Genomic DNA, 22646 nt, shown 5'->3' with positions numbered 1-22646 from the left:
TATTTCCATCTTGAGTGGGGGTTAGGTGTCGGGAGGAGAGCAAAAACAAACAAACAAAAACCCAGCAAATCCAGGATAGAATGAACAGGAGAAATATGGCCAGAAGTTCTTTGAGAAGCAAATGAGCTTTTTGAAATTTACTGATGTTGCTTTGTAGGGTTTTGCCCATGGTGACCATTGAGGTTCTCAGCATCTCACAGGAGGCACTTTGCCTACTCCACTGTGCTTTCCTGTTTTGTTTTCTGCTTGTTTTTATTGTCAGTGTAACAGTCAGCCATATATTTGCTTTGTTATCGATTGGTTGTCACTGGATTGTTTTAGAAGTGAAGATGATTTATTTTAATGAGTGGTATCCAGGAAGATAGAAAATAGACCCAGATTTTCAGAGGGTTGGGGAAATAATGAAAAAAGGGAGGATGATACAGGTGATATATTTTTTTCCTGCTCTGTTGTGGGATGGCTTTAAGCAACCTGGATTCCTAAATCAGGTATTTGTTGGTCTCTATTTGTAGTGCTTCCATAATTTAAATAAAATTCTTGAACAGGATAAACATAATATAAATTAAAAGATAATTTGATGACAAATACCTATACTAAATTCCTAAGTGATTTTCTACTATTGACAGCCTTTCCCTTGGATATTTGACATCTGGAAAGCTTCTGACATTCCTGCTGATCCTAATCTTTCCCTGTAAATGATGGAATGACTGAGGGTCACTGTGTGGTTTTCCTGTTCTTCCCTCTGGGGTCATCCTTCATTTTCAAGGCACAGTAGAAGTGCTGCTTTGAATACAAGGGGGGTTATTTATGAGAACTGACTCCTCCATTTTCAATTCATAGACCCGCTCCACAACCTGTAGGGGATCTCCCTTTATTTGTTTTTCTCAGAAGAAAATTCTTAGTTCTACTGAAAGCATGTCCCATTGTTTTTTTTTTTTTTTTTAACACTTCAAACAGTAGAAAAATGTGTATACCAACTTAAACCACGAAATATGCGTGGTTTGAGCTGTAAGTAGTTGTAGAGTTCCCATGTATATAAAAGCATGGAAGCATTTAAAATATTTTTAAAACTCGTGGTCAAAATAAAGATACAATAAATTTTGTGTAATCTCAATCCCTAGCCTTTGAGGACAGAAGGGTTCCCATCAACAGCCATAGGATAGGTTTGCTAGCTTCCTCCCTCCACCCAGCAAACCCAAGACCTTGACCCCTACAAAGCATCAGCTATTATATCTGGGATGCCCAACAGGAGGGGTCTTACATGTGTTCATTAGCAACTAGTACTGCTAGTTGCTATAGTACAGCTCGTAATACAGCAACTCGTACAGCTAGTCCCCCAGTACATCTGCTGCAGCAGACTCCACAGAGCCTCCTTGCCTGCTGAACCCCTTGGTTGGTGCTGCCCGGTCTCTCTCTCTCTCCCTGCTGGGCCCCAACCCTCTCTCTCTCCCTGCTGGGCCCCAACCCTCCTGAGAATGCAGGGGTACTGAGGTGCTGGAGTACCACTCCTTTTCTTTGTGTTCTGTCAGGAGGAGAAAGCCTCTCCCCTGCATCATTCTTAGTCACCAAAGTATCTCTGCCCACAGAGACAGTCATGAATGGGCCCTTTCATTTTCTGCCTATAGCATCCGTGTCTACTCCAGTCCAATACAGCCTCCCACCCTGGACCAAGAATTAGAACAGACATGCCCCTCTCTTCTGCTGTCCCCCACCATCCCTTCCTTTTTGTTTTTGTGACCTTTGGCTTTCATGCAACTCAAATTATGAAAATAGACACCACCACTAGATATGCGTGCTGTGCCCTATCTGAGTAACAGCAGCTTGGGCTTCGAGTATGTGCTGGCCTATGATTTGGGGAGGGGGGTGGTGGGAGGAGACCAGGACCTCCTTCCCAGATACTTAGTCCGCTTGAAGAATGGTTTAATTTTTTTTTGAGTACAGGAAGTTAAGTGCAAGGTTGTCATTTCATACCTTGAAAGTTATGAAGACCTTAGTGTAAAGTACCATGAAGAGAATTAAATCTTTTTTCTTCCCTGACTTGGCTCTTGCTACAGATCAGGTGTGAATAGAATCACAGATTTTCCTCATTTGGATCAACACGACCTTATAGACCTTAAGACACATCCTGAAAATTGTGCTTTTATCTTTTTCACTGAATCCTTAATCATAGCTGTTTTCCTCTGCTTGCCTCTTTCCCAAAAGTCAAATATAGAACAAAAACATTCTGTGGTTGCTCACCTATGGGCTCTCTGGCTCTTTTGGAAATGGCTCCTGCACCCACAGGTGACACTTGACTCTGGCGATGGCACCTCCATTGCTTTTGCCACATCTTTGTTTGGATACTCAGTGGAGCCCACGAATGTGCCTCAGTGTGTCAGAAAAGGTGGGCCAGTTTCTTGTCTCCAGGCTCAAGATGATACTAAGGTGCTTTTGATCATCAGCCAGTGTTTCATGTGAAATAGGGCCTGGTAGCTCCTCCCTGAGTCCCTGGCTGCCATATTTCCTCATGGTGACCCATGAGAACACCAGAGATGGTCTGCACTGTGGACTGAATGGTTCTTTGCCCTTTTGCACAACTGCCAGCATTTCGTACCTACTGACGGGACTGTGAGACAAAACTACTGAAGGAAGTTCTTGCTCTGGGAGCACATTATATGGAGGAGACAAACACTGATTGATTGTGATTCCAGGAAACGGAGCTTTCCTGGAAAGCAGAGTGGGGGTGAAATGGCGGGAAGCTGTCCAGAGAAGATGACACTGAAGTGGACTCTGTAGGATGACAAGACACCGTCAGGCAGGGACAGGGGAAAGCGCATTCCTGGTGAAGGTTACAGTATGTGCAAAGGCACAGAGGCAGAGAGGGCAGTTGCAGGTGCTTAAAAGATGCTTAAGTTTATTTCAGAACAATAATGAAAACTTTTGCTGACAAGGTTGACTTGTTTCAATAACAGACACTGTTCATATTCAATTCTACCAGCATCATCACAGGAACACATGTTTTCTAATAAATGGGCATAAGTAGAGGACTATAACTAAATAGGGTCAAAAGAAAGGAATTTGGTGGGATGGGTGGTTTGAGAGTGAGGTGCAGAAGGAGATTAAATTGTGAGCATCTGTAAATGCTTTGCAGAGGGCTTGTGCTGTCAGAAGAAAGAAGCCCTTGGCCAAAAAGGATGCGCCAACTGCTGGCCACAACTGGTCCTGATTAGGCTTAGGAGGGGTGGCGGGCGGGGACGGACATTGCGGAGACTGAATGCCGGCTCTTTTCATCCTTCCAGGTACCTGATCCCCTGTAATCACATGATGCTGAGTCAGAGGTGGGCTGTGAAGGAGAGAGACTGTTACTCTGTTTCCGCAGCCAAGCTGCTCGCCCTGACCCCTGTCTGCTGCTCCAGCGGGATCACCCTGACGCTCGGGAACCAAGAGAGGGATTATATCCTCTGGTCCAAGTGTGAGCATGATGGTTCAGGTAGGAGCTCGCTAGGGTGACCTTGAAACCAAGGGGTGCCAAACCCCGTCTCTCCTTGGGGCTTGTGTCCCTGTAGGAAGACAGGGAAGAATGTACTGAGTCCTGTTTCTTTGGTGAATGACTAGTTGGGGATCCTTTCCTGTTTGGTAAGGAGTTAGGGGCACTTGTGATCAGTGATCATTGAAGCTCCACCAGACCTTTAACTAGTCTCTCTAGTGGCCTCCACACCAGCATGTCTCCTGTCGGGTGTGGCAATGCCTGCAGCTGAGATAGAATTAGCCTTTATTTTAATCTTCAATGGCCCAGGTGTAGATGCTGGCCTGTGAGTAAGATGTCATTATAAAACTTCAAATTGGCAGGCCTCCCCGGAGGTGCAGCAGGTTGAGCACTACACTGTGAAGCTGTCCGCTGCTTTTGCAGCGTGGCTTCAATTCCCGGCCGGCCAGGGAGATTCCCACATGGTGTGGCAGACCTCTCCTGCTGCTCCCATCAGCCGTGTATTTTGATCCGTCTGCCTGTTCTGCTCCCTGCTCAGTCTCTGGTGAATTCTCTCACCCTTCCGCGCCTCTGACTGTACCCCAGTTCTTGATTAAATAAATCCAAAAAAAAAAATAAACCCTTAAAACTGGTGATAAGACAATAGTATTCGATACATTTGGTTGAGCCAATGAGGGAGTTTTCATGTATTGTGTTTTCACAGTGTTTTAAAACATATGTGCTATTTGCCAGCTGAAGTCTGCCAGGTACAAGTAGAATTTAAACAACCCCCTGTGTCAACCTTGGCCCTCTGCAGGCAGCCGACACCTGTGGCATTTGTGTGTTATTAATGGTCAGAAGCTATTTCAGTTTAAGAACTTCTGCTGCCCTGGGAGCACTAGGAAGTGGCCAGACCTGGTGCCAGCACAGGCATGTCCAATCTGTCACCTGCTAGCCCCCTAGACCCCTACATCGTCATTCTGTTCACCCAGCTATAGTCCTCTTAGATAAAGTATATTTAAGAGCCAGGGTACTAGATTTAGAAATATAGCACATTTGGTGTAAGTGTAATTTTCAGAAATGAAAGTTGCCTTACTGATTCTTGGTTTTGGAAATTAATAATTTGTGTGCCACTTTTTTTTTTTTTTATAGCAAGCTGTGTTTTAAATATATTTTCCAGTTGGGTATACTGGTTTTTTCCTTAAACATTTGAAAGTTTGTCTTTTTTATTTATTATAAAATTTGGGAACCTCCCCTGGTGGTGCAGGCAGTTGAGCGCAGTGCTGTGAAGTTTTCCACAGCCTCTGTAGCGCGGGTTCGATCCCTGCTGGCCGGCGAGAATCCCACATGGCGAGGCAGACCTCTCCTGCCTCGCCCGCTGCTCCCCTTAGCAGTGTATTTCCCTCGGTCTGCCTGTTCTGTTCCCCACTCTGTCTCTGGTGAATCCTCTGTACCCTGGTTCTTGTATGCATGAATAAATAAATCTTTAAAAAAAACTAAAAGTTGTTTCAAGAATGATTCTGTGGCTGATCTTGCCACAGAATTCAAAAGTTAAGCTAAAAAATGCCATTGTTGAGTGTCTATAAATTGCCATGTTCTTTCCCTGTGCTGTCACATTCAATCCTTTTAAGAAGGCAGTATTCCCATCTTATAGTTAAAGAAACAGACTGTAAGAGAGGGATTGACGTGTTCAAGGTTATGTAGCATGTAGAGCCTCTGATCCAAAGTCCATGTTCTGAGCCTCTGAAGTTGGCTTACAGTGGATGAATCCTAATGTGTAAATGATTACTGTGAAGGTAGGTAGGTGGGCAGATAATGCACTTATTGTGCAGTGGTTATGAGCTTGGATTCAGAATCTGGAGTTTGTTACTTTCTTAGGCAAATTTTGTAACCTTTCTAAACATTTGCCCCTAGTCTGTAAAACAGTACCTACCACAAAGGCTTGTTCCAAGGATGAGTTAAAACATACAAAGCTCTTAAGACTGCTTGGCATGTAATGAGAGGTAAATAAATATCGCTAGTAGTAGTTTGGATGTCTTTTTATTTAAAGTGGATAAGAAGACTAACCTTTTCGTAGTGGAAATAAAAAATGGATTATGTTTGTTCTTAGGACCTGAAAATGTCTATTCTTAAAGGTTCAATTCTGGCCCCGTCTGGTAGAGACTTCGTGACGAGACCAGAAAGTCGAGATGGTGTGGCACTAAGGGCGGGGTCGGCGGGAGCCGCGTGGGTCGCCCACCTTCTATCTCTGATTTCTTCTCCTGTAGATGGAGAAAAAATACCTGCCATGCTGTGTTCAAATTAGATCTCGACTGCTACTTAGCAGACGCCTTAGCAGCTATTTTTCCTAGTCTAGCTTATTTTTCTCTTCCTGAAAGAAAATGTAAACTTCCACGCAGGTGTTTTCACAGCTACTTCAGTTACATGGTTGCAACAACCGCTAATGTCAGAGGCCGGCTCCTGGTACCCTAGGGGAGCATTCTTGGGTTCAAAAGATCATTTTGGTGGTGACTGTGATCTTTATATAAGACAGAATGAGCTAACAGGCTTTTCTAAAATTCCAGAGTTTTCTCGAGAAAATTTCGCTCCCCAATTCATGGGTCACACACCTTTTTCTTTAGTGTTCATAGAAAATTTTATAATTATTACCAACTCTGTGGCAGGTACTATGCTAGTTACTTTCCCTGATTTAATCCTCTCAGCAACTTGAGAGGCTACTTTTATTACGCCTTCTTTCTCTAATGACTGTTCCTGTCGACTCTAGCTGGGCCTGGCTCTGTATCTTCTATGAGGGTAGACTTGTGTTCTAATCTTTCCTTCTTAAAATCTACCCATTCAAAAAATTATTCAGAAATAATTCATTAATATTAATATTTACATTCATATTTATAACAGGCACCCACAAATAATTTATTATTATGTATAATTTATAGGCTCACAATATATTGTTAATAAATTCTATATAATTTTTTAAAATAATTAAAAACATATATTATAATTACATTAAATTAATAATATAATTAGAGCCAAAGTAGCTGGCTCTAACCAGAGTCTTCGGGACGCAGGTGGGTCCCATCCCTCTCTCCTCCATTTGCCCCCATACCTTCCTTCTGCTGATGTGTCTCTCCTGTGGCAGGGGCTGCGGAGGAGCTGCTCCCCGAGGCCTTCTCTCCCTCGGCCTGCATCGTGGAGTACGGGAGGGCCCTGGACATCAGCTACCTGCAGTACCTCTGGGAGGCGCACACCAACATCCTGCGCTGCATGCGGGACTGCCGCGTCTGGTCCGCCCTGTATGACGGAGAAGCCCCCGACCCCGAGACATTTCTCCAGAGCCTGACAGAGGAGAGTGCCCCCCCTGCCCCCCACCCTGTGTTCAGGCTCCCGCAGCAGCAACCTGGGAAGACAGGGCCTCCGCCGGCTCCCAGGAAGGAGAAGGGCCCGACCGAGCTGGAGTGGGACGACAGCTACGACACGGGCATCTCCTCGGAGGCGGATGTGGGCTCCCCCGGGCCTGACGACGACCTGGAGCGCTCCGGCCCGCCCGCGCCCATCGACCCCCCAAAACACATCCAGGAGATGAAGAAGAACGCCATCCTGCTCTTCAAAGGCTCCTACATCGAAGAGTCTGACTTTCAGGACGACGTGATGGTGTACAGGCTGTGTGCCGAGAAGGATGCCGAGGACACGCCGAAGCCGCCAGAGGAGGCCGCCAGGCCCGCCTCCCCGGCCCAGACCCGGCCTGAGCGTCCCCCCACCAACAACGAGCCCCTGCCCGGCCCTCCGCCAGACACAGATCCAGGGGAGGGAGCCGGTAGGGGCACGTCTGACCTGCTCGAAGAGGTGTCCGAGGAGCCGACACAAGAGGACGAGCCCGCAGCAGGCCCAGAGTGGACCTCAGAGGTGGCCGCCCCCGCCGCCGAGGCAGAGCACAGGCCAGACCCCACGGTCACGGACCCGGAGGGGGAAGATTTCATTGCTCAGTATGACCAGATCATTAGGGAACTGGATTCTGGCACGGAGGGCTTGACAGAACAGAATTTCTCCTCTGCCGATCCCTTGCTTTTCGCAGAGGAGCCGGAGGGGGAGGTTGAAGAGAGCCAAGGTGAGGAGCAGGTGGAGCCAGAGGAGGACGAGGACGACTTTGACTCTTTCTTAGTGGAGACTCCTGCTGTGGAGACCGTGCTGTCCCCCTTTGGGGTGCGAGACGAGACTGCCTTTGCCAGTCACCAGCCCGTGAGGACTCAGAGCACCCCCTTCACAGGTGACCCTCTTAAGTTGCTTTGTGATTTCTGCTTGTGAAAGCGCTTGTACCTTGTGCAAGAGGAAGTCAGGTAGGTGAGGGTAAGGGGCACTGCTGACTTTCCCAATGGCGTCAGTTTTCCTCCCCGGCAGATTAGAAGTTAAATTTTACTGTTTAGTAACTTGGTATGTCTTTGATAAAATAAGAGGACAGACTAAATCCAATCTCATTTAATTTAAAAGCCTCAGTTTCTTTAGTCTGATTGATCTTTCTCCTTAGTGTTTTATTTTGATATATTTTGAGAGCAGATTAGTCCCCCCTCCCACCCTGAATGGATGCTGTACGAGGGCACAGATGTTGGCTTGTTCTCTGCTCTCTCCCCGGCCCCTGACCCCCGATCAAGCAGGTGCTCAGAATACTCTCTGAGTAAATAGAGTTGTGCTCATACATCAGAGGCTACTGGGGCGAGTTGTGCCTTTGCCTGGAAGCTCATTTCAGATAATCACAGTATCTTCACCCAAATGTCAGTAGAGTAGACACACATGAACTTCAGACTCCACTGAAGAGTGGGTGTGTTCCAGCGATTCCCCCTGGGCCAGGCAGAAATCATGAGGGTGGCAAAGGATGGGCTAGGGCAGCATTATCAGACAAATGGGCTGGATAAGAATTGTGATAGAAAACTCTATTAAATATTACCCATCTGCAATCTCAATCTGCAAATTCTGGTGCAGAGGGAAGTGGCACAGAGGATTTGGCAAGCTCAGGGAAGGGGTGGCAAGAAGCTGGTACCGCAGAGGGTCAGATGGTGGCCTTGAAGTCAGGCCAGTGGGGAAATCCTGGCTCTGCTACTTCCAGTCATGTGACCTTGGCCTTCCTGACCTTCCTTTTGTCCCTCTGAGGATGGATGAGACACTGAGGGGGGCTGGGGCTCGTTATTAATGATTTCAGGGAGCTCCCAGCAACCCAGGGAGGCCTGTCCTTCCCTCGCAAGCAGGGAGCAGCATGGTGAGGAAAAACCACGCTGCCACCTGCTTGGGTCGCCGAAGCAGAAGATGTTTTAGCGTTCCATCCAGCCAGGTAGACTTAATGAGATTTCGGGGCGCTCTCCTACCCTCCTCCACTATTTTTTTCATTTACTTGCTGATGCCCAAACATTTATTTAAAGAGGGAGAAAACTTTTAATCCCACAATTAAGAGTTGAGGTTCTAGCTGCGATAACATTTCAGTGTGAATTGGCTTTAATTAAAATCCAATCAGTCAATCACAAGTAAAAAGATTAGATAATCTTGCTCTTCCTAGTTGATGAAGCAAGGGGCGGAGGGGGATCAGGAGGATCCTGGGGACTGAAGGAGGTGCAGAGGGACCAGGACAGCAGTAACCCAGCCCACAGCACCTTGCTTGAGGCAGAGAGTCAGCGCCTTCTGTTCCTAGGGGTGTTTTCACAGCTGTACTCACACGAAGAGGTGTATGCAAAGATGTCCATCGCGGCATTGTTTATAATAGACTAAACAAGCCAAGCATCCGCATCGAGAGACTGTTTCACTCATATAACACCCATGGCGACGGAGTCTCGTGCAGCCCTGATATGAAGGAGAGAGTTCTCTGTGCGCTCTTGTGGGGCCATCTGCAGCAAATAGTCATGCTCTGCCTGATGAACTTCCAGCCACGGGCAGACAATGCCACGGGGTGGTCCTTCTGCAGAGCCCACCTGTGCAGGGGTCTCTGCCAGCGGGGAACTGTGCTGTGCCAAGTTCTCACAAAGGCAAAATCACCTCATGCTGCTTTTCGCAGAATGTAGCCCTAAAGTTTAGTGACACATGACTGTATATTATTAAGTGGAAAAGCAAGGTAGAGTATGTCATCTTTTTTTTTTTTTTTAAGGAAACCTCTCTGTAAAGGCAGGACTGGCCACAGTGCAGGTTTTCTGATCCCATGCAGACCGGGTAAAGGAGGAGTCAGAGTCCTTAGTGGGTTTTTTGCAGGTCTTTTATTGGGGTTCACCAGGCATATGGCAGGCAGGGGTGCTGGGTCGGGGGCTGGGAGGCTGGCCCCCCAGCAAGTCTTCACTCTTGTCTGAGCTCTCTGGAGTTCGTTCTGCTGCTTCTTGGCTTCTCTTTCGGCTTCGGCTTCTACTGCTGCTGCTGCTGGCGTCCCCGTGATGCCGCCCTTAAAAGCACAGTCTTAGCTCAGCTGAATCCCATCTACCTATGCCCACACCCTACTCCAGGTGCCCGCCATCAGGCATGCATTCAGGACAAGGATCCGTCATCTATCCTGATGGTGGAAGGGCAGAAAAGCCTGATATTTTCTTTACCCTACACTCTCTCTCTCTCTCTCTCTCTCTCTCTCTCTCTCTCTCTCTCACTCACTCACACACACACGCGCACACACTGACCTGGAAAGCAAGACATTATGTTGGTTAAGCACAGAGGTCCTGGGAACAGATGGTCTGTATTAAAATTGTGACTCTCATTGACTATCTATGTGTACCTAGCATTTTGCCTCATCTTTAACTGGGCATAAATAATAAACATGCTTCATAAGGTGGTTTTGAGAATTTAAGTAAGTCAATGCATGGGTGGAAAATGTGCTTAGAACCCTTCTTGATACATTGTAAGTGATTAATGAGTGTTTTTAATAACAATTCAATTATATTTTATTATACACATAAAACATTTCTGGAAGAATACTCTAGCATCTGCCAATAGGGCCCGCCTGCAGCAGGAGGCCACTTCTATATTTCATACTCCTATAGGAGATAGTACTGTACTGTTTGGAGGGGAGAAATGTTCAAATCATTTTATTCTCTATTAAAATAGAAAAAACTAACTGGATTTCTGACAAGGGAATGATGATGAGTCTGACTTCAGGAGTGCTGGCAGGGGAGGGCAGGTGAGGTGAAGGTCACACTCAGGGTATTTCCAAGGTGAAAGTGGCTGAACTGAAGCTGGAGTCCCGGAGCAGGAGGGGAGGGGAGAGCCAGGCTGGAGGAGAGCCCTTGAGCGGATGGAAGTGACAGGGAGGCCGTGGAGATAGTCTTCATCATGCTGACAATTAATTATTTTATGGGTGGGGAATTTATCTTCCTAGAAGAAGGGAAAAAAAAATACCCCTCCAGCCCTCTCTGCACCTGTGGCTTTCAGATTGCAGCTGAGTTTTCTGATTTTCAGCTGTTTACCAGTTTCCCTAGCAACTGCATTTTGCTAAGCAGGTTTTTTTTTTTTTTTTTTTAGTGCTAGGCAACAAGAATTTGAAAAGGTTTAAGGTTTAATATATATATTTTTTATTGCCTATGCCTAACAAGTTATAATGAAAGTCAGTAGTGGATTATAATGACGGTCTACTGGCCTTGATCTAATATTTTGCTACTCAAGTGAGATGATGATACTTGCTCTCCGCAGGATGTAGGGTTCACGCTGTTTTTCCCTCCTTTGTAGTAATAGACTGCCAGTGCCGCCCTGGCCTCTGCCTGGTCAGTAACTTTCGTGGTTACAGGATGGTGGATGAAGCCAAGTCCAGCCTGGAACCAATCAATGAAGGCAGTTGTTGGCTCACAGGAACACATTAAGGACACATGTTTCACAGGAGTCTTGACCCTCCTAAATATGAACTGATTCACCTGCTTCTGCTCCCTCTGGGAGGATGTAGATGCCCAACCAGGGACTGCAGGGGAGAGGGCTAGGAAGGACTGGCTGGGGCGGTGCGGACAGCAGCCTTCTCCTAGAAAGCTAAAATTGTGTCGTGATGCCTTAAAAGGGACCTGTGACATTTCTGCCATAAAGCTGCTTTCCAAGTGGGGTTTCGGTCCAGTTTCTCAATGTCTCAGGATAGCTCTTCAGTTGTGTTTTGTAAGCAAGGACTCTCCACAGTTCTGCATTTGAAGATTTCCTTGACCTCCAGGGTCCCGGAAAGTGACCCACAGGTGGAGAGGGAGGGCATGGTGCCTTTTCTGTGCGCAGAGACCCCTTGCAGGGTGTTCCCTGGGAATCTTCTGTGTTCCCAGGGACAGGAACGCTGCCATCACCCTGTTACTTGCCTGTGGGTAAAAGATTTAGGCTGGTTTCCCCATTTCTCACAGATGACTTGTTTTCTTGCAAAGGGCTTCACGCTCTCACACGACTGCAGCTTCTCAATGAAGCATCTTGTGATGAAGTATGTTTTGTCAAACTCATTAGTTGCGGTGAAATCTTCACAAGCCATGTTTAGTCATCCAGAGCCAGGAGCTATTGTTGCAAACACGCTGTGGCTTAGTGGCACCACCAATAGCTCTACTGGGGGAAATACAAAATTCTCATCGGTTTTGCTTAATGGACTGCTTTTATCGTAAAAATGGAAAACATCTTCAAGTAATTTTATTAATGCCAGATTTATGTTCTTGCTTTCCCTCCACTTTAATGAACTCAAACATAAAGATAATAACTTTCTAGTGACCCAAATTAGTCAAAGCTCCTTTTAGCCTAAGTTTTTAATGCCCTGCTGTTGTCCTCATATGGCTTTTCTCTTTAGAGGGACCTGTGACACAGCAAATTATATCTCCGAAACTAGACTTCCTTTTTCCTCTTTGTCTCTCATCTGTAAATTGTCTCTCATCTCGGTGTGGTCACCGAGTTGCCCTGGCCTCATCCTGTCTCATCTCTCTCACTTCTATTTGCTGTGCCATTTGGCAAGACAGAATCATTGTCATTTGTTTCTTAGGGGTAAACAGGCCTTTTTCATACTGTTGCTATTCAATAAACATGGTTGGTTTGTGTTTGATAGCCCTGGATAGCTACCAAAAGTTTTTGTGGCTTGAAACATTTGCACAAAACCCTGTTTCGGGAGATGACAAGTGTCATGCTTTCAACCTCGGCAGCCCCAAGAAATACAGCAACTATGGAAAAATATATCTTTATTTAAAAAATTAATTTGTCATCTGATTGTTCTTTTCAAGGCCTGTGATCATCTACAAAGTATTGAAACTGCCCATGGAGTCAAAGTATTAGCTCTCATACACATTTTTCTGCTGGTTATGGTACCCGTTCATGTTCTGTTCTGGTTTTGAAGCCATGTCTGTGTGCGTCTTGCCCCTGGCAGGCCTGTCCTGGTTTGGTGGCTGTGACTCTAGGGTCCCCTTAGTCAAGGAAGTCAGGCTCTTGTGCCCCGCCAGCTCTGAAGCCTTGTGTTCTTCCTGCAGGCCCCTTCATCAGCGTGGTTCTGTCCAAGCTGGAGAACATGCTGGAGAACTCTCTGCATGTTAACTTGCTGCTTATTGGCATCATTACCCAGCTGGCCAGCTACCCCCAGCCCCTCCTGCGTTCCTTTCTGCTCAACACCAACATGGTCTTCCAGCCGAGCGTCCGCTCGCTCTATCAGGTACGTGCACCCAGCCCACGGCCACACCTCTTGGCCCCTTTTCTCCTTCCCCTTTTTGTTTTGTTCTTTTTAACAAATCTCTCTGTTCTAATTCATTTGCTTCCCTGCCCTGTCCTATGGCGCTGGTTGTTTCGATTATTCTAGAGAAAATGCAAAGCTTCATTTAGTTTGATGTTTCGAGGGTGCCCTACCAAGAACGCCCAGGCAGTTAAAAATGAGCACATGCCTGGTATCATAGAAGTTCCTGCAACGAGGGCTGCACCTGAGAGACACATTGAAAACCGAGGGTGGGATTCTGTTGTGAAGCATTAACTTCATTAATGTGGTTTTTGACAGGTCCTTGCATCTGTGAAAAACAAGATAGAACAGTTTGCGTCTGTGGAGAGAGACTTCCCGGGACTCCTCATACAAGCCCAGCAGTACCTGCTCTTTCGTGTGGACATGTCCGACATGACCCCTGAGTCACTCACCAAAGGTCAGCCAAGTCCCCCCCGTGTCTCCTCGGCAGCTCCTGCATTTCCCCAGCCTACTTATTTGGCTTCACAGATGCTGCACTGGCTCCTGGGCCCTAAAAACATCTAAATATAGTTTCATTTCGACCCAACAGAGACGAACTTCTTAAGTGTCCTTAAACCTAAAGAGAGACTGCCCCGCTCACGCCTGACCTGGCCCCGGTTTGAAGGTTTTAGGGGCATTTCTTTGCCTCACTGAGAGCAGCTCAGTAAGGAGCGAGGTGAGGTCCGTGCCAGGGCTGCCTAGGTACCTGCGACATGGAAGCAGAAGGAGCTTTGTGTGCACACCTTGAGCCAATTTTCGGCCTGCCCTACCTCGAGGAAAGCATCCGTTCTCTTTATTATGTTTTCAGAGACTCTCGGGCCAATAATGAGTGTGTTTTAGTACTTCAGAAGGAAAAATTATTCATTGAGACTGGAAGAAGTAAACTTTATGCTTAGCTGTAGATTCCTGAGGCTGCCTTTTTATCAGCTCTGGAGGCGTTAGGCTGGGGGTCTGGGGGGTGGGGGTGGCAGGTGGGTGCTGAGCAGGAAGCTGAGTGGGCCTGCCTTGCCTGCTTTAAGCTCAGGTTGGGTGAACTTGAGGACCAGCTGTCTTCTGAGCTGTGACTTTGTCTTTGGTGGGTGCCAACTTAGGAAATGCCCGTGCTACTCTGGCTTTTCCTTATCTCCTCACGGACAATGAGGCTTCTTTGTGACAGGTAAGCAGTGTGGAGAGTGGGGCTCTGAGTCCTCAGCTAATAAAGGCCTGTGATCAGAGACAGGACTGACAGCCAGAGGCAGAAATATGACTCAGGGCAATTTTTAAACCTTTAAAGGAAGCTGCAAAGACCCCAGAACCGCCAAGGCCTGCCCTTGCCGCTGTGTGGCTACTTGATCTTGGTCACGAGGCCTCACTGGGCCTCATGTTCCCCAACTCTTAAATGAAGGCTTTGTTTTTCATCTCTCAGTCCTTTCTAGCCATAGGACTGTGGGTGTGAAGAGCCCTTACCACTGCAAGGCAGCTTTTGAAAACACAGGTGCGCCTGCTTTGCTGGCAGATGAGGGGCGGGGTTTAAGCCTGGCCCTTGGAAAGTGCAGTCAAAACCTTTTGTGGAAGAAGGTGGACTGTGGGCCCACAGGGCTGCCACCGCAGGCATGTGGGCTGTGGCGGGCTCCTCCTGACCAGGAGTGTGCTGTAAGGGAGGGTGTCAGTTAGCAGAACCAGCCAGTGCAAAACTCCATCACTGGAAGCCACTTAGGAGAGCTCGGGAGTCATGTGCTGTCTGGTGTTTGCTGAGCTGGGCTAGGCCAACTGGTCTTGGCTGGACTCGTGAGTGAGTTGCCGTCAGCCAGTGGTTGGACGTCTGGGGTGCCCTCCTCGTGTTAGTGGGGATGAAGGGGTTTGTGTGTCTCAGCCTTGGCCTTCAACATCACAGCTGCAGGCTTGCATATGTGACAGCAGGAGCATCCACAGTCTTCTGTTGAGGCTCCAGCTTGGAAAGCCAATTCTGCCGCATCCATTGGCCAGAGACGGTCACTGGTTAGAGAAGTCTGCAACGGAGCAAGCCTCCCTCTTGCAAAGAGCAATGGCCATTTCTGCAGTCCTCCAGAGGTGACTTCAGCCTCCAGGGTGGCACTGTGGATCTGTCTTTGTTTATATTTCATAGTTTGCAAAGTGCTTTCCCAGGCAGCCAGGTTTATTTTCAAGCAGTGAAGTGGGCACAGTAGGCACCGTCAACTTCATTTTCATGTAAGGAATTAGAGGCTTGAGTCAGCCAGGATCACGGAGCTCAAGAGCCTTTCCTGACTCGCTCGCGGGACAAGTGCACTTACCCCGACCGGCTTCTGATGCTCTCCTTGACGAGGGGCCCCTTAACCCACAGGGGTGAGAGTGGTGGAGTAGAGGTGCAGGGGCCCCTCTGGCCTTGTGCTTTGTCCTGGCTGCCAGGGATGTGCCCTGGGGACTTGGTTTCCTCTGTGCAAGTTGGTCCAGTTACTCAGCTGTGGTGGGTAATTTCAGACGTCTGTGGCACTCAGGGGACGCTGACTTGTAGGAAGTGTCTCAGGATACAAGACTTTCTTTTAATGGCATTTTTCAGATTGAGGTTCTGACTTCTCCCTGGGTAGCAAAATGACACCCTCCCTCCACTTCAAGCAGCTCTAAACTCGCTGAGTGAGAAGGGTTCGTGCCATGCAAGCGCTGAGAAGCCACACGTGCAACGTGGTAGCCCGTCATGAGTTGCTCTCCCCGGGACGTAGAGATTTGGAAATAGGAACCCGGGTGCTTGGCCAAATATTGGGGCCTCCATTTTCTGTGTGCCATTCACTTTGCTCACTTTGGTTCACAGTCTGACAAGGTGATCAGTGGGCCGTGGATTTCTCTGCTACCTTCTGAAATCTTCCCAGCGCTAGTCTTGAAAACCTTCAGTGGCAGCTTTTGAGAGAGCCGCTCCTGAGTGGGACGTTTATCTCCCCCGCCCCGCATACTGCCTGCTGTCCTCTCCAGCGCTTCTGTGCACTTGCTGAGCCCTTTTACAGGACCCCAAACTCAGGCACCAGAGCCACCTGCTCAGTCATGCAGGTACCTGTGTTCCCTGGGCTCCTGGCAGCCCTGCTGAAAAACGAGTCTCCCCACTAAGGCTTCAGACAGAAGCAGAAGTCTCGGTGGCTGCTGAGCCGAGCAGTGGGCTTCTTGCCAGCCGCCATCTTCAAATCCTTGTGGCTATTGGTCTCTGAGGCTCAGCCACTTACCAAGCTTTTCATTTTCCCCTGGAATACTTTTTAAACCAGGGATTGCATTTCTTTATATTTTCAGAGTCCTTCCTTTCACTGCTCTCTAGTAGGGAGGACACTTACAGAAAAGGAAACCGAGGCATTGTTAGCTGGCTGCCAGTGAGGACCACCGCTTGGTCTCCTCACTTTGGAGTCGGGAGCACAGTGGTGCTTTGTGACCCCAACAGGCCAGCCCTGGGCAGAGTAGACACTGAAGGATGCTCCAGCAGGCCTTGTCTCCCTCCCTCAGTGCGGTCCTGCCTTTATTAGTGAAAACAGCTTTGATTGTTGGATTCCAGCTGGGTAAATGAGCCTCAGCAATGACACTTTAAATTCATGGATCGAGCTAGATAAATGAGGCACAAAAGCCCTTTGAGGGGGGACAGAGGAGTGAATTTGAAAGAGAAAGATGGAGAGAAGGAACTGAAGTGGCTCCAGGGAGCTCTGGTGTAGGCAAGACCTGATGTTGGCCAGTTCCTGCCTTCCTGCCTTCATTCAGCAAATGTTGATTATGTTCTGTGACTACGGGGAGTATGTTGTGGGGGGGTAAGCGGGGGGTAGTTGGAAGGCCCAGCTCTTAGAAATCTCAAAGCTAGTAGGAGGGAAAAAGCATAAATAGCAAGGCTAAAGGGCAGAGCAGGCCTTAGTTGGTAATTAAAGTGGGGTGGAAGGCTGGACTAGGGGTTACTTCTAGAGGCAGGAAGCAGGAAGTGCTCCGTGCAGTAGGCTGAATTGATAAGCTGTGGTGGCTCACACTTATCAAACGGTCCCTGTGTGCATTACACCTACTGAAGCATTTAATCCTTACAAGAGCTCTCAGAGCTTTTGACAGACGAGGACATAACAGTCCAGAGAGGTACAGTGACGTGCCCCATCTCACCAGCCAATGAGTGGCAGAGTCTGGGCTCTTCACCCCGGTGCCTCTTAGGCCTAATAAGGCCCGGTGTGCAGAGATGGGCCAAGGCACCCCAGTGAGGGAGCAGCGGGAACAGCGTGGCACTTGGTCTGGGATTTGTGCCCGGTCCCCACTGGCATCCAGGCCAGCTTCCTTTGTGAGCGGCAGGGCTGCAGAGTTCGGGTGGGGTGCGAGGGATGGGCTCCAAGTTGGCATAGGCTCAGCGATGTCAGTTCTGTGGTCCACACCCTGTCGTCACATGTGTGAATTTCCTCTGAAAGGTAGCAACAGTTAGAGTCCCAACTTTTCTAGTTCTTTATGGCACGAGCTGTGATAAGCTTTCATCTAGGATATTTAAAGCAGTAAAGTGGAGGATTTTTTTTTAACACTGAAGACTATAGTAGTGAGATGTGGAAAGTACTATAAATGTCAAGAATTTTTAGTACCGTAGTTAAGCAACACTCTGAGAAGAGCGTTGAAAAATGGGATTGAATTCTAAAAAGCAGCCAAAATAACGAAGGGCTTGAATATAATGATTTATAAGGAGTAATGAGGCAGTTTGAGTAGGGGATAGCAGGCATGCATAATTCTTATAAATACATGAAGGTTAGAGATGTCCAAGAATTAAATAGGGACGTCGCCCCTTTAAATTAATAAAGCTGATTTGATATGAACATGCAAATCTCTTGAATGTGTTAAATTTTGGGCTCAGAGACCGATGTCACTGAAGCTGACATTGAACCCCCAGGAATCCTTCCTTGAATTATGGAAGGACTCGAGATGCCTGGTGCTGACTCTAGATGCCCACAGTTGTGGGGAGGCCCAGTGTGGTGACTTCCTCTCATTCTCCCCAACCTTTCAAAGTCTTCTCCCACTCAGTTTCCTGCAAAGAGTGGGAGGTCCTGGCTAGCCGAGTCAGTCACCAGGGAGCCCCAGAGGCTGGAGCAGGAGCTCATGGTGTGAGCATGGTGTCACTGTCACCCCAACCCTGGAGGCTGAGACAGTGGACACATCCCTAAGTAACTAGGGAGGGAGCAGAGCCTGGAAGAGTCTCATAACCCGATTCTCGCCACAACTTCTGCACAAACAGCCTTACACAGGCTTTCAGATGAAACCCCGTCCTATGCTGGAGGGTGTCTGCCGGGCAGATCTGTGTGCTCAGGGCTGTGCCTGAGACCAGGCTTTACAGGGCCTGAACCCCTGACCCAATGTGTCACCAGCAGCACTTCGCCCAAGAGGTGGGGTGAATTTCACGGCCCTGGAGGGGTCACATGACGGTCTTCGTTCTGGTTCCAGATTCCACTCAGGAGGCTTCCAGGACTGGAAGCAGCAAGAACCTTCTGGATGGTCCCCCAAGAGTGCTCCAGCCCTTCCTGACAAACAGAGCCAAAGTGATCGGGGCGCCCCCCAGCCTGCCCCTGCCCGTGAGGAACACCATGCTGGCCGCTGCCCTCTTCCCGGAGTTCCTGAAGGAGCTGGCCGCCCTGGCCCAGGAGCACTCCATTCTGTGCTGCAAGATCCTGGGAGACTTGGAGGATTGTTGCTAGCTGTTGGTTTTTTTTTTTTTTTTAATAGAGGGTCCTGTTTTTTAAGGTTTTAGTATCTTGACTGAATGTTAATGCAAAGCTGCTTACGACAATTTCTACTTTGATATTTCCTGAAAATACTTGATTTGTGGAGAGGGACTTCTCTGCCTCCCTCCTCTCTCTTCTCTGGCCGGGTCTTTCCACCGTACGTTGTACAGAATGTAAGTCTCATAAGCTGGTGGCTCCTCTGCTCAGTTTCCCCTCCTCCTGTTTTCTGGTTGTTACTCCCCCGCCTGAGTCACTCGCCTTGCAGCTTAGATCACACCATGTGAATATTGGGCTTTAGCGGCTCCTGGGAGTGTCCCCCTCAGAGGCTGGCTCTTCAGCAGCACGTGAAGGACACGTGTCTGCTCCTGCTGCCTTCTGCATGTTGGCTTCCCTGCACAGAGGGGAGTGTGGCGACGCGCGTGGGGCCCAAGTCATACGTTCCTTTGGGTTGTCTCCTGCAGACTTGCGTTCTGCGGCCTTCTGCGCAGGCAAGTCCATCGGTCCCAGCTGCCGCCTGTAAGTCCCATAGAGCCCGACAGAATCTGGAACGCGGGGAGTTTTTCTGGTTGCCTGAGAGCTTTCTTTAATCAGTGTATCACTGCCTACACGCTGCACGTTGCCTTATTTTAGTAAGACTTGCCCGCACCTGAAATACACCTATGCACACAGTTACTTCGGTATTTTTAGTTTGATCAGATGAAGAGTGTGGGGTGTCATGTAACTTGTGGAAGAAGACAGCCATCATTATTTTTTGTTTTATGGAAAACAAACACATTAATTTGTGAAGCTATTTCATAGTGGGTTTTTTTTGGGGGGGGTAAGTGTGGAGTGTGGGGGGACAGGATGAAAGCAAACTAAATGCAACCTGTAAAAACACTGGTAATTACTTTAACTTGTGTTTGCTTCGTCTAATCTGTTGCACTTTGTAGAGAAACAGGAGGTGTCGGTCCCTCTGGGCGCTGGGGTGGGTGCAGACAGGCCACGGGGAGCGGGCCCTGCACAGCCCAGCGCCTGCTGGTGACTCACTGCGCACAGAAACCCTACCTTCTGAGTAATGGGGTTCATGAGAAGGCCCCATAGGATGTGTTAGCCCCTCTCGGCTGCTTTTCAGCCTGCTCCGAGAGATGCAGTCACGCCGAAAGCGGTGATCTCAGTCCGCCACCCAGACGGGGAGCACCCAGCGTCACTGCGGGTGAAGAGGGAGCCCGCAGACAACTGACAGTGGAGGATTTTCAGTTCTTTTCCCTGGGGGCAGGTGGGAAGCAGGGGCCTCTTTACTTGGAGGGAAGCTGGAAGCCCCAGCCAGCTATTCTGTGGGGGGGCATCCCGCAGAGCCTAGCTGCGTCCGCGGGTGCGGCTGTGCCTCAGGAGCGCTGACCGGGGTGGCCACAGTCGTGTTCCCAGCACAGGTGGGGCGTGGCAGAAGGGTCTGCATCTGGGAGACCCTGCAGGGCAGAGGCTGACCCTTTGTGTCCCAGGGATCTTGGAGCAGCTGTGCGTGGAGAGAAACAGCCAGCCGTGGCGTGAAGACCCCAGGAGACGTGCCTGGGCTGCGTGACTCTCAGGAGCCAGCCTCATGGTGCCTGAGTCTAAGCAAGAAGCCAAAGATACTGATTCTTTCCACACTTCTCGCTTCACATTCGTGGGTTCTAGAAAACCGGTTTGCCCAGCTGCGTTGCAGCAGCAGGCCTGGCTTCACCTGGATTGGCACCACCCGCCAGTCTCCGTTAGACAAGCAGGTGGCTTCAGGTAAAAAGAGAGAAAGGGGAACAGAGAGCTGGAAGGTAGGCTGTAATTTATTATCCCTAGCGTTGTTTTGCACAAGTATTTGTCTTCCAGTTTTGACTTAACCAAGAATGTAAAATGCTGAAGTCCCATCTGGAAAAGGTATTCTTTAGCTTTGCAGTGTGATTTGCTCTTCTCTCCATGGTCTGGTGACGGTGTCGAGTCTTCCTGAGTCCATGTTGCTTTATGACAGAGCGCCACGGTCCTCTGTGGAAGGTACCCGGGGAAAGAGATTGATTTGAGGAAGACACTTAAGTGTTTTTGAAATAGGTGCGGAGGTAGACTGACTTTACAGGAGACCGAGATGTCCAGGGTTCGGGGTGAGAGGCAGGGAAGTTTCACTCCCAGGGTGGGGTGCTGGGAGCAAACCCACATGACTCATCGCCCTCCCTAATGTCCTGTTAGGAAGTGGAAATGGCTCATGTTCTGAATCCATCTCAGCTGCCTCCTACGGAGCCTCAGGTCCAGGGTTTTTCAATATGAAATCAGAAAACTGACCTGGAAATACATTACAGAGAATCAGAAAACCCTCGTGGCTGAATGACATCGGCAGGTGGGTTAGGTGAGGGTGGCTGAGGGCAGGGGGTGGACATGCCAGCGGTAGACCAGCAGAGATCTGAGGCTCCAGGAGGAGAAGACAGGCCCTGAGGGGCTGGGGGGGCACTGATCTAGGCAGATAGGAAGGGGCCGTACTGCAGGTGACTGACACAGGAGTTCCTCAGTGGGAAAACAGATCCTGGTAATGAAGTAGAATATTCCAGCCAGAAGGTAATAGGCGAGGCCCTTATAAATACCATTTGTTGCAGTGTGTTGGGGAGGACGATTAAAACTAGCTGGCCTGCTTGTGGATACGTGTGGAAGAGTTCAGGGGACAAGTCCAGGCTTGCTGGACAACAGTGGGCATAGCCCTTTGGCTCTGTCCCTGAGGGTGGCACTGCCGTGGCTTGACTGATGGTCCGGGCAGGAAGGCGAGTCAGGGGCTCCTGGAATGTCACAGCATCAACCTCCATTCATAAGACTGAGTTTGTGGCTCACCGCCCCGGGATAGTTAATACTGGCTTTTGGAAATGGCTAAGTAAATGTTTTTAAAATGTTAAAGAAATTTTAGGTTGAGTTTAGCCTAAAATACATTTCATGGGGGTAAATGAACAATTTTCCTGCCATGACACGGGGATGGTGGCGCAGTTAAGTAGAAATGTGATTTTAGCAACAGGTACTCTCCTCCCGGGGTTTACAGGACTCATGGCACATGCCCCACTTTACTTGGGATTCTTCGGGAAACACCGCGGAGCACCAGGTTGGAACTGGTATCTCCATCACGTGTCGGGAGGGTGCCTTCAGTTCTTTATGGGTCCTGAAGAATGGATCCTTAGCAGGTGGCTTTTATTTAGGTCAGATGTAGTGATTTTCAGCCCAAGAAGACATCACGAGGCCAGGGTGTTGTCGGGGAAAGCATCCTCTTGGGACAAGAAGGGGAGACGTTAATATTTGGGTTGCCTGTTCCATTTGGGCCTCCCATTTCTCAGGGTTGGAAGATGTCCCGGACCAGCTTGACAGCCGATTACCAGACCCCTTTAGAGTATTGGGGTTGTGGAGGGGCTGCCCCGCTGAATCCGGATCAGTGTGCCCTAGTGGCTTTTGTGGGGACGTGCTGCTCTCTCTGGGGTGGGTTGGGGGTGGGGGTGAAGTTACACTGGGCAGCATTCACTCTGGTTCTCGTTCCAGGGCAGTTCAGTTTAGCTGCTAATTACCCGCCCCGTTTACCGCGATGGCTGTCCTCTGGCCATTGTTACGGAGCCCTCTCTGGTAGGGCGGCTGCTAGTGCATGTGCTGCTCCGTCGCTGACCCAGGCTGCTGTGATTTGTGACTTGGTGTGACTCCTGGCCAGCTCTGCAGTCTACTCTTCCTGGAAACGGGGTCCTCTGGGAGCTGAGGCCCCACCCGCTCTAAGCCATTAAGAAGACAGTTTCGGGTCCCTTCTTGCCTCCACTGGCAGAGTGTAAATCACAGGACACTAATTTTCCATCAAGGAACAGCTTAAAACTAACGCCGTCAAGCCAGTTTAACTTCATTACTGAAATCCTGTCAT

The 22646-nt window shown here is 48.9% G+C and overlaps 1 protein-coding gene across 4 annotated transcripts in view; it reads left to right on the top strand.

Moving 5' to 3' along the window:
- FHIP1A (FHF complex subunit HOOK interacting protein 1A) overlaps positions 1–22216 on the top strand; it is a 182638-nt gene extending 160422 nt beyond the window's left edge. For all 4 annotated transcript variants that reach the window (XM_037495819.2, XM_054690049.1, XM_054690048.1 and 1 more), the window contains 5 exons: positions 3279–3469; positions 6582–7706; positions 12859–13037; positions 13374–13512; positions 18495–22216. In XM_037495819.2, coding sequence (XP_037351716.1) covers positions 3279–3469; positions 6582–7706; positions 12859–13037; positions 13374–13512; positions 18495–18745 — 1885 coding nt within the window. In that variant the 3' untranslated portion in view covers positions 18746–22216. The remainder of the gene's footprint in view (positions 1–3278; positions 3470–6581; positions 7707–12858; positions 13038–13373; positions 13513–18494) is intronic.
- The last annotated feature ends 430 nt before the right edge of the window (positions 22217–22646 follow it).

This window comes from Talpa occidentalis, unplaced genomic scaffold (assembly GCF_014898055.3).
Source record: "Talpa occidentalis isolate TD23 unplaced genomic scaffold, MPIMG_talOcc4v2.1 talOcc4.8, whole genome shotgun sequence".
NCBI lineage: Eukaryota > Metazoa > Chordata > Mammalia > Eulipotyphla > Talpidae > Talpa > Talpa occidentalis.
This window is presented reverse-complemented; position numbering and strand designations above follow the sequence as displayed.